Below are 12,234 nucleotides of genomic sequence, written 5' to 3'. Positions count from 1 at the left end.
CCACCTAATTTTCCCATAATTTCCAGTAATGAGAGGAATGTATTATTGCAAGTTATAGTTTTAAAAAGCTGCGAAGATGAAATAGAAATCTTTTTGGTTGTTCTGGTTTGAACAATTTAAAAAAACGAATTGAATGCTGTTGCATTTGCAGTACAATAAGGACAAAGGGTATGATGTTATAAAAGGGATGTAGCTACCCAAAGCCTGTAATGTGCATACTTAATTTCTGCGTTTAACCAACTGTGGAATTTGCATCAGGCCAGATTTGCTGACCGGAGTCCATGTTTTCATTGACTGTACAGCTCTATCAGGAGCTCTGTTAAATGTATTGATTCTGTTTCAGTTACTGCTGTACAGATGTGCCATGAACTGTCAATCAATTGGGGTCACTTTCCTTCTTTTAAGATTTCCTGTTAAAGCAACACACAAAACCCAACTGAACAGCATTCTGAAGGGTGAAACTGCACTACATTTCCAGAAATATGTGGACGCCCCTTCTAATTAGTGGTTTTGGCCACATCCACAACAATTGCTAACAAGTGCATACAATCAAGAATACAGCCATGCAATCTCCATTGACAAACACTGGCTCTAGAATGGGTCATACCGAAGAGCTCAGAGACTTTCAACTTAGAAATGTCATTGGATGCCACCTTTCCGACGAGTCAGTCAGATTCAGTGTTTAGACTATGTTCTCCTGTACCTGTCTCTAAAAATGGCGGAAGGTGTTATTGCTGTAAAGGAAGGGTCAATATTATTTTTCAACTTTATTCTCAAACACATTGACATACTGTAAAGGCTTTATAGTATTTATTTTGGGATAAAGGACTATTTATATGTTCATACTCTTGCAAGCTGATGGTTTGGGTTATTACTACTTTTTATGCAATATAGGCCTAATTCAAGAGAAAATATGTTTTTTAAGGGACAGAATGAACATGTAAACAAGTTGTGAATGTAGAGTGAATCCAGAGTGGCTTTATTTTGGTGACGAGGTGAACCGGTCTAAGTGTTTTAAAAAAAAAGTCAAAAATGCAGTGGGAGACGGAAGCATTGTTCTGATCTGTAGATCATCACTTATACACGAGGAAGAACTTGCAGAATTGTTTCCTGTCATATTTCACGCGCAATTAATGCGTAGCTTTATTACCTCAGTTAATTTCATGGCTACCGATTATTGTGTGCACAGCGTTGTTGATGGGTACACAGTTATAAATGTCTCAATATTCTCTTTTCAGAAAATTAACTACTGCACAGTTGCCAGAAACTATGAGCACACAGTTTGAATGTGTAATACTAATTGATTCATGCTGCAGACCGATGCACAGATAAAGTTTAACAATGGTTATTGTACCATTTATATATGAATGTAGTTTTTGGGAGAAGAGAATTTGAGAGCATCATTTAGATAACGTAAACATTTAGCTATTCCATATTATGAGAATTTTTTACTTGAACAGTTTAGGTCTACATGTACTGTATCTGATGGGGTTTACTGCCTGTACCCCAGGACCCCATAGCTACAACACTTGAGTTCAGTGGTAAAATACAATGTAAGATGATCAACCCAATGGAAATAAGTTCACTCTTACAGCCAGTTAAAGAATCCATGATATTTCCTGAAGTCTGTCCAACAGTGAGGTAAGGGTTGTACCAATACTTTGAGCAAAGTGAGTTCTGGATGTGGAATATGAGTGGTTTGACCTTAAATTGAGCAGTCTTTGGTTCTCTGCATGCTGGAATGGCATCAGTGTAAGTGTTCTGCTGGTGTCTTCCCCCTGACTTGCTGTCCATAGCCTGTGTGTGTGTGTGTTCAGCCATACAGCGTTGAGGTTCAGAGCATGCTCATTTTACAGGGTTCCCTATTCTCCCCAGCAGGAGGAGAGCACTGGAGCTTTCCTCTACGATGGCGAAGCAGAAGGGCCTGTCGACTGTCAGCTTCATCGCTGCTTCAGCGCCCTTGGGCTCGTCCTGCTGCTCCGATCCCTCCTCAGATGTCTCGAACACCACCTCATTTAAAACCTGAAAGCCAGACAGATCTGCTCTCAGCCGCACTGGCACTGGCCCAGAGGTTCAGCGGATTTGGGTCTGAAACTAAGAGGTTTGCAGCTAATTAAAGCTCAATGCTATTGGCCAAATTAGTTTTGCTTGTCTGTAAACTGGAAAATTTAACATATGTGCAGATTTTGATAAGTTATTTCAGTGAACAGTTGGATTTTAGGGTCAGTATGTTCTATGAATAATTTCAGGATCTTCCTTCATAGGTGAATTCAGAATACAGTAGAGCATTTTTTCTCAGAGCTGGGAGACCCTCTGCTCAGTAATGGCAGTGAGCTTAGCACTGAGATGCTTATCTCCCTCACAGTGAAGTGAGTTTAGCACTGGGATGCTTATCTCCCTCACAGTGAAGTGAGCTTAGCACTGGGATGCTTAGCTTGTCCACAGTGAAGTCAGTTTAGCACTGGAATGCTTACCTCGTCCACAGTGAAGTCAGTTTAGCACTGGGATGCTTACCTTCCTCACAGTGAAGTGAGTTTAGCGCTGGGATGCTTACCTCCCTCACAGTGAAGTGAGTTTAGCGCTGGGATGCTTACCTCGCCCACAGTGAAGTTCTCCTTTCTGCTGAGGTGGCTGAAGTTGGCCCCTGTGCCCAGCAGACTGGGCAGCCCCAAGTTAGTGAGGATACTCTGCAGATCATTCACCACGTTAAGGGACAGCTTGGGGAGAGAGACCTCCAGAAGCCTACGGAGAACAGACCCAAACCAGACAGAGCTCAGCACTGACACACAAAGTTCTCAGTACTGACACAAACAGTCCTCAGCACCCACCCAGCAAAGTCCTCAGCACCCACGCAGCAAAGTCCTCAGCACCCACCCAGCAAAGTCCCCAGTACTGACACCGTAAAGTCCTCAGTACTGACACAGCCAAGTCCTCAGTACTGACACAGCCAAGTCCTCAGCACTGACACAAACAGTCCTCAGCACAGACACTGCAATGTCCTCAGCACCAAGGTCTTTATCGTGTCCTTAGACAAATGTGTCCTGGGGGAGACTGCTCAGGTCCCCTCTTTCTGCTGTCTGTTCTGTCAGGTGTAGCAGCTTCTCAGGTGTAGCAGCTATATACCGTAGTAGCAGGTGAATCAGGTGTATAGTAGCAGGTGTAGAGTTGCAGGTGTATTTGTCAGGTGTATGGTAGGAAGTGTAGCAGGTGTTTAGTAGCAGGTGAATCAGGTGTATAGTAGCAGGTGTAGAGTTGCAGGTGTATTTGTCAGGTGTATGGTAGGAAGTGTAGCAGGTGTTTAGTAGCAGGTGTATTGTATCAGGTGTATGATCGGAGGTGTAGCAGCTGTAATGTAGCAGATGTATGGTTGCAGGTGTATCAGGTATTGTAGATTCCAAAAGTGGGGCTCACCCTTCCTTTAGGTGCTGGGTCCACTCTGAGATGTGAACTGTGAGCTTGTCTTCAATGGTGTCCATCTGGGCCCCCTCGTACGGCAGAACCAGAAGCATGTAGGCATGTCTGCTCAGGGGCAGTTTGAGGACCGTGCACTTCCTGCGCTTGTCGTCCAGGTAGCTGTATATTCCTTTGTGGGTCATGAGAGGAACCGTGACGCTGGTCTTGTCATCGATCCAGAACTCCTGCAGGGACGTTGCCTCTGGTCTGAACATTGTCCTCCACTTCCCTGAAACACACAAACACTTGCTTTTACTCTCCTGGGCATATGTGCCAGGGTAAGGTTAATACCAGGAGCAGCCTGATCACCAGAAAAGATCAAGTGCATTTACAGTTCTTACAGACACATTTAGCAGCAGTGCTCACCCTTGAAATGCATGGAGCTGGCGAACAGGAGGTCAGAGGTGGAGTTTATGTCCTGGAACAGGAGTTTGGTTTTCCATGGCGATGTCTTCTCCATGAAGTCGTTGAGCTGGGATTGGGCGCGCATGGACTGGGAGATGTCCACTGCTCGGGTGTAGGAGGTGTCAGAGAATTCCCAGACTCCCCGGACGAAGCTCTCCGACAGGTTGGCGGCACTGAAGACCCAGGCCTGCGTCCGGAGCTCGTCCGTTGTTCCGTCGATCAGGCCGTTGATGTAGCGGAGCGTGCGCAGCACCTTGTGCCCGTCGAACTGCGACAGGCAGTCCGCAGAGGCCGTCTCACTCTCCAGCCCCAGGAGCTTCTGGAGCTGGCTGGCCGTGTCCCCCCAGGCCCCAAGGTAGAAGGTGACCAGGGCCCCGTAGGCCTCCACGGGGGAGAAGAGGGCGTTGGGGGCCTTCTGCGCCCTCAACACATTGTAGAGCCGCTGGCCCAGGAAGTTGAGGAGCTGCGCGAGGACCGCGGTCGTCTGGGTGACATTCCCCTTCTGCTCTGTGTTCGCGTACAGAGGGTCGGGCTCCACGCCGTCTTCGATCGACGCCAGGGGTACGGTTTCCAGGGGCGCCGCCGCCGGGGCCTCGGTGTTCTTGCAGCTGCCGTTGCCCAGGGCGAACAGGCCGAAGGGGTGCACGTACACACGGTTTGCGGCCACCACGGTAACAAGAGCGATCAAGAGGAGCGACCTGCTTATCTCAACCATGATTGGTCTCTCTGGTTGGGAAACTCCTTGGTAAATCTAGAAGGTCAGTTGGATTACAGAATATCCATTATTTTCTGATACTCTCAGTCTCTCTGACTGAAGGTGTGCGGTAAATACATGAATGGAAATGGCAATGATATCAATAGTGGAATTAGTTTATATTACTGTACATTACTGTCATCTTCCACTCAGTTGTACAGGCCAAAGAGACACATTTGGCAGCAAACATTTGGGAAAACTTTTTTAAACTGCATTGGAAATTCGAGCAGCACACCTTTTTTGCATGCAGTTCCACTTTAATCTGAGGAGAAAAGACCTGAAGTGAAATTATCCAGTTCAATGCCGTCAGTCAGCAGTTTTGCCCCCGGGTTGTTGCATTGTTTTTCCTGTGCTAACGAACATGTACTTTATTCTTTGGTTTGGAAGCTAATCAACAGATGAGACCCCTACACACAGAACAAACACCGCCTCCTCTCTCTGGATACACATGGCAGGTTTAATGATTACAGAGCACACTAGTGAAAAGATCTGGGGCTTGCTAAGCACACGAAGGAATGGAATTGTAATAATGTTTTGTTATTATAGGACTGACTGCTGAATACAATTGAGTGAGGAAAAATAATGAAGCGTTGCAATTGACAATTAGATTTAGATCTAAAATTAAACATATTTAACAACTTAATGTAGGCCTAATAAAGCTGATCTACTGTTATTACAACGATGAAAATGAATTGTAAAATAGCGATAAATAATTACAGGACCATCTTTAGTCAAGTCAGTCAGTTGATTGGTAATTAACACTTTTTTGCATGGCACATCGAAAATGTACATTTCTCAGAAATCTAGCGCAACAAACTTTTAATCTCCAAAAAAATTCTAAGATAGATCAAATAGTTGATCTGACTTGATTACAGTTTCTTTAGTATTTTTATTAAGGTTTCTTTTGTAATGTAACAATTGCTTTTCTTAAGTACTGTATTGATTGCTTTTCTTTAGTGCTGAATTACTCATGTTTTCTTCAGTACTGTGAATATTACTGTAGGTTATATATGTAATGTGTCTCCATCTGGTGATGAGTGCACTTACCTTCAGACGCGCTGTTTCATTGTGCTGTGCGGTGCGCTGTGAGCTGAGGACAACAGCGCTTCGGTTGGCTCTCCCAGTTATTCATTAACTCCGGCTGTGACAGCTGAAGGCAGGCCAGGAGGGGGTCGTGTGTGAGTAGGCGGATAAGCGGAAGGTTTTGAGGCGTGGGTGGGATTCTGCCCTGAATCACGTACGTGATGTGCGATGTGACAAAGGTGGAAAGAACTCAAGCTGGAGACTGGCTGGAACTTCACTGCCTTTTTTTTTTTTTTTTTTTTTTACTGCTTTCCTGTGGGCCTCCCTCAGGCAAAGTTCCAGCAAGCTCAGTTTTGAAGGCATCAAATCAGCTGCACAGGTCTCTGAAGCCTGTTACTGCCAGCATTCCCAATTTTCCAGAAGTATGAAAGACATGTCATGTTAGAATATGATGAGGGCCAAATTAATTCCAAAATTTCCCAAACACATTCAAAAGAGAAATCAGCTGTATTCAGTTTAATTTATCTAACTATGTCAGATTTTTTTGGCACACTTTTCTGTTTTTGCCCATGGTTGTATTCAAACAGCAGAAAGATTACAAGGCAATTATTATCTTTCCTTCACTTTTTCTGGTCCTGGAACAGAAATGTTTTAGTAATTTGAATACGATTTTTGTGATTGTACACATCACTTTGAGAACTTATGAATACTCACAATAGCTTTGTTTAATAAAAACTGCTTTATCTGTCATTGCCAAATGAAGAAAATAATAATGTAGATTAATAATGAAGTTTAATGATGTTGGGTATCTGTAGATGCCAATTTTACATTTTACAGTGGCCAGTAGAGGGCAACCAAGCACTTTTTTGTGAGGTTTAGTTAGCTCACATGGCAATCAACTGCTTTATCACTATCTTAAGCATTTATGTGTGTTTAACAATATTTTTTCGAGTGAATTTTTGGTTATTAGAACATTTGTTTAGATTATTATTGGCCTCAATTATACATGTGTAACAATGTCAGTGCAATATAGATTCTCTGGTGTTACACAGTAAGTGTAATATTTGATTCTTCGGTGAAAAAGGGGTTGTGTTATAATGGATTCTTATGTGGTACAATTTTGCTGTTATATTTAATTCTTCTATACAACAACATGAATGTAAAATGGATTTTTTGCCACTCATCTATGGATATAATGTATTAAACAGGAACTAATGCAGAGAGCCCCTGGGCATGTACAGAGATATCAGCCATAATCAGCAGAGTAGAGCCAGATGGCCTAGTATATTTATTTAAAACAAATGATCAGATTTTTTAATCAAACTGAAATCTTAAAATGGATGAGGTGATTTTCTGTTTTGGTTAATTGTGGGTTTGCGCACCCTGTAATGTCAGTGTGTTATAAGGTTCTGTTTCTCCCTGTAATGAGAGTGATGTGCTGTAATTACACTCCAAATGGACCGGAGGCGTTTGCCATGAAACCTTGCCCTTTCAGAACAATACGTGGTGAGCAGAGATGTCTGACTGCCACTAACCATCAGTGCTTAATTTTCAGGCGAAATGCTTTTGTCGGCACAATGCCATCTAGTGAACACTGTGAGAACTGAACTTTTGAATTACGCTGTTATTTTGGATGATTTGTTTACATTTTAATCATGGTTCACTTGTTCAGTAGCCATTACCTGCTGCATATACACATGCAGCCCATTTTCAAAAGGAATGTGGCTTTGGTTGGGCACAGTTTCTGGTATCTCCTCTACTGCCTTCTGACACAGAGCGAGAGTGCAAGAGAGCGAGAGAGACAGAGAGACCGAGACGAACAGAGAGAGAGAGAGGGGTCTCTGCATGTGCAGCTCTGTTTCAGTCTGATGGTATCAGAGCTGGTGAATCCTGCGTTTCAAAAGCATGTGGAGATGACCAGCGCAAGGACTGTTATTGCCACCATGAAAAGCCTCTGACCTTTCAAAAAGGGCATGTTACAATTCTTCATGCGGCAAAGCTAAGTCACTTTGGACCTTGTTCAGTAATGCTGGGTTTATAGACACTGGAAGAAAAGTAGCCACTCCCAGCACACAGCCTGTTTAAACAACAGAAAGCTGATTTGGGCCATATGCATTTTAAATGAGGCTTAATGAGTTTACAGCGTTGTCATAAAGCACTGTCACACATTTCCCTTTGGGAGAGTGGAGACTCACATTCTGCCATGCAGTGGCTAGCTGGTAAGCAGCCATCAGCACTGATTAATTCCTGTAGGAATATTCCCTGTGGCTGTAGATCTGTAGTTGTGACATTTATTCTTTGTCTGCAGTCGTTGATTAGGGATGCACTAAACTATACTAAACACAGGCATACAAAACACTTAACACTGAATTGATGTACTAATTTCTCTTAAACACAGTGAATATATTATCAATTTGTGAGATTTTAATATCCAATTTCATCTTGTTTATGGAGAACTCAGTGTGTCGTCATAAAAACGATGCAAAGGCATTCGGAATGGGTAAGTGTATTTTTAAACCAATATCATTACTACTAATGTCCAACAGAAAATTTATGTTGGAATCCCAGATATAGTTGCCACTAACATGGTCAGAATTGGATCAGAACCATTTTTACCTAGAACAAGGACCTCAACTGAATGGTTCAGAGTGATGAATAGACCTCCACTTATATGCTCCCTACAGAAGTATTGTAATTCAAAGGAATCAACCTGCCACTTAAGTTTTATTGAATTTTATTTGTGTGGCACTTTTTACAGAACGGCTGTCACAAAGACACTCCACAGAACGCTCAAGAGGAAGTAGAGGGGGAGCCCATCCTCCATTAGCCAGGCTGTTGTCAGTAGTTAAAGTTAAAGATGAATGGTAATTGGGAGGTAATGGGGAATCTATCAAAGAAAATAAGCACAATGGCTGGGCAGATTATAGCCTAGGGTATTGAGCTAGCTGATAAAATAGACTGTCCAAGCAAAGAAGTGTATATTAATATGCAGGTCAGACGAGTGAGGTGATGCTCTTGGCCTCCCGGGTGTGTCATGGTGTGGGCTTGAACCAGGAGAGGTTTGGGACTTATTTTCAATCAAGGATTTGCATAGATAGAGCCACATTTCTACATGTAGTCATATATATTTGCTAACTGTTTTCTGACATTAAAGGACAAGATTATACTTTGGTGATGTGCTGCCCCAGTGCTTTGATTTAACCCTTTAACCAATTTTTCAGCCAGCTGGTAGAACAAACTTTAGCAGCACAATAAAAAGAAATTGTTGCTAGCTCCATGTCAACTGATGAACTGGCAGATTGAATAGCTACTACTCTGTGTAAAACTCTTGATGTAGTTACTCAAATAAAAACTAAAAAAAGTTATCGAGATGAGGTCTGTGCCCAGGTATACTGAACTCATGCGGGCTCTTAAACAAAACTCATCAACTGGGATGCAAGTGGCGTTCCTCTACTGCAGGTATTCCTCTTAGCCTGGAAAGAGATTCCACGTGCCTATACGCATGCTTTCTCCAAAGCTTTTTTTCTTTGGTGGTAAAACAGTAGGAATTGGAAAAAAGATATTTGCTTCTGCCCCAGACAGCGATGGTTGTATTGACGATATTGAGCAGTCTCCTACTGTAGATGTGCAGAATGCCTTGAAATCTTTACTCCGTAACTCAGCGGAAACTAATCAGATTGTTTTGTTTTTTCTTGAAATCAACCACCTGCCTTCTAGACCCCCTGCTCACAAAGCTACTGAAGGTTCTATTGCCTGTTCTTAGCAAGTCAATTCTGGACATAATAAATTATTCATTGTTATCAGGATATGTACCTACATCATTTATGACAGAAATCAAGCCACTTCTGGAAAATATAGTTTGGATCCTACTGAACTGTCTAACTATAGACCCATTTCAAACCTCCCATTTTTTATAAAAGATCCTTGATAAATGTGCAGTTCAACAGTTTTTTTCTTATCTACAGGCTAACAATATGCATGAGAGGTTTCAATCTGAGTTTAGGAAGCACCATTGTTACAGCCCATGGCTTTGTAATGAATGATTTGTTCCCGTCCCTGGATTGTGGTTGTATCACAATACTTGACTTGAATTGCTGTCTTTGTAACAATAGACCACCATATTCTCCTCTGCAGACTAGAGAAATTAGTTTGTCACACTGGGGAAGCTCTTTTGTGGTTAAAATCCTGTCTCTGACAGATTTCAGTTTGTGAGGGTAAACAATGAGTCATCTGAGTGTTCACAGGTAAACTTTGTAACACCTTGAGGAACTGTTCTGGTTCCTTTGCTCTTTTCTCGTAACATGCTTACCCTTGGGGGCGTTAGAAGTAGACGTGGTGTTATGTATCCCAGCTATGCAGATGACATGCAATCGGTTAAATCCGTCAAAGTTGTCCAGCTTGCTGAACTAGAGGCCTGTCTTAAAGGCCTAAAGGCCTGAATGACCCATAACTTCCTCTTATTGAAGTCGGTTAAGATTAGTAGTAAGCCCCAAATTTCAGAGATACATTCTTACACTTTTCTTTAGATTTAGATGGCTTCTCTGTCACAGCCAATGCAATTGTAAAGAAACCTCAGCGTGACTTTTGATTCAGATCTCTCCTTTCAGGCCTTTATTAATATCTCAAGAGTAGCCTTCTTTCACTTGAGAAAATCTAAATTAAGGAAGATATCCCTGCAAGATGCTGAAAAATTGGTTCATTGGTTCATTTGTAGTCTCAAGGTTGGATTACTGTAATGCTTTATTGTCTGATTGCACTAATTAGGCTTTGAAACGTCTCCAAATTGTACAGAATGCGGCTGCTAGGGTAATTACAGGAATTAGAAATGTGAGCTTATCAGTCAGTGCTCGCATCTCTTCAACGGCCTGTTAAACTTAGAATTGACTTTAAGTCTCTACTCCTAACGTATAAGGATTCAAAAGCTTTGGCTCCAGAATATCTTAGAGAGTTAGGCTACTTATCCTTTATTCTCCTCCAAGATTGCTTCTGTGATGAGGTCCTGGCTATTTGAAAATTCCATGTATATCTAAAATTACAATGGGAGGCATATCCATCTCTTACAGAGCTCCTGTCTGCTCCCTTGAAATGGGGAGATTCTAAATAAAACAGTCTGTAATTCCTACATGGTTCACTTGATATGGATGTAAATACCCTTAAATTAAAGCGGACAGTCTGCACTTTAACTGTTTCACTGTTTCATTTGAAATCCAATGTGCTGGAGTACAGCCCAAACAGCAGAAATTGTGTAACTGTCCAGATACTTATGGACTGCACTGTAGGTCTGTACATGCTCCTTTGTAGGAGACCGTAGACATGCCCTTCTGTAACGGTGCAAGAAATGACCTTTAACGTTGTAATTTTTTTTACTTGGAGTTTCTTGAACTGCTTGCTGCTATATGGACATACGATAGAGGACATTTTAATTGGCCTCTACTGTGTCATATATCAATGCAGGAACCTTTGGTCTCCACTTTGTTCAGTGTGTGTAGCAGCATGACATGAATTCAGAGCCTTCTATACCTAATTATTGATCAGCCATCTGTCTGAGGGCCTGAACAGTTTATTTAAAGTGTGATTTAATTGCAAGGCCTGGAAAATGTGAAACTAGCTCCAGTCAAGCTCTCACAATGTTCAGTCGACCTTTGATTCTGAACCTTGATTCTGAGAGCAGATTTATAAACTTGGATGACTGTGAATTAATCATTCTAATTCTCTATAATTATTATAATTTCCAAGCCAAGTAAAATAATGGGGCACTGGTAGTGCTGATTAGTTTGAGAAAGATGGGGCACTGGTAGGGCTGGTTAGTTTGGGAGAAATGGGTCACTGGTAGTGCTGGGTAGTTTGGGACAGATGGGGTACTGGTAGTGCTGGGTAGTTTGGGAGAGATGGGGCACTGGTAGTGCCTGTGTGTGAGGTCAGAGGGACAGATTATCAACAGTAAAAAAACAAGACAGATTATCATCAGTAAAAAAAATACTGTTTCTTCTGTCTGGATTCTTATGGCTATAAACTGTCATGCTTCTGCTGAATGGTAGACCTAGGGTATGTAAGGGTTATTTCTTTCAGTGCTTGAATAGGGCACCACTTCCATTTCCCTGAATTTATTGTCTTGTCCTATTATATTTTGTATTGTATATTTAATTAGGTCTTTTCCTCAGGAGGAGAGTAAGCCAGTGAATTAGTTTCTCCTTGGCTCTCTTAGTGTTTAACTGCACACTCCAGTTGATTGATTTCTCTGCATAACAACATGATGCCTGTAATGGGCCTGCTTTCTGTATTGTGAGAACCTGGCCCGAAGGAGGGGGGAAGTCAGGAGGACTGGGGGTGGGGTTGGGCCTGGGTGGCACTGTTGCCAAGGTGCCAGCGGACTGCCCCTGCCCTGACGCAGCACTCCCGCCCCCCCGGCACCAGAGATCCCCACTGTGGGGACAGCTGTCAGGGACCGGGCGCGACGCGTGTCCTGGTACCCGAATATCCGCCAGGCTGGCCTCCGTCTTCACAGGGAACTTTCCAAGCAACAGGGGGCGCCGAAACCTAATCTCTTTATTCATCATGGAATTACGCGTGTTTTCTTCTCCCTCTGTTGGGAAGGGTAG

The 12,234-nt window shown here is 42.7% G+C and overlaps 1 protein-coding gene across 1 annotated transcript; it reads right to left on the bottom strand.

Annotated features, from left to right (window-relative positions):
- Window positions 1-949: 949 nt before the first annotated feature.
- Window positions 950-5,808, bottom strand: LOC118217721 (angiotensinogen-like). Its single transcript, XM_035399705.1, has 5 exons — window positions 5,660-5,808; window positions 3,820-4,609; window positions 3,412-3,682; window positions 2,595-2,742; window positions 950-2,022 (listed from the first exon to the last, which is right to left on the bottom strand). Exons 2-5 carry the CDS (start codon window positions 4,571-4,573, stop codon window positions 1,846-1,848), a joined length of 1,350 nt encoding a protein of 449 aa, XP_035255596.1. The 5' UTR covers window positions 4,574-4,609; window positions 5,660-5,808; the 3' UTR covers window positions 950-1,845.
- Between the last annotated feature and the right edge of the window lie 6,426 nt (window positions 5,809-12,234).

Source organism: Anguilla anguilla, chromosome 18 (assembly GCF_013347855.1).
Source record: "Anguilla anguilla isolate fAngAng1 chromosome 18, fAngAng1.pri, whole genome shotgun sequence".
Classification (NCBI taxonomy): domain Eukaryota; kingdom Metazoa; phylum Chordata; class Actinopteri; order Anguilliformes; family Anguillidae; genus Anguilla; species Anguilla anguilla.
The sequence above is the reverse complement of the archived record's forward strand: the minus strand, read 5'-3'. Positions and strand labels throughout refer to the sequence as shown.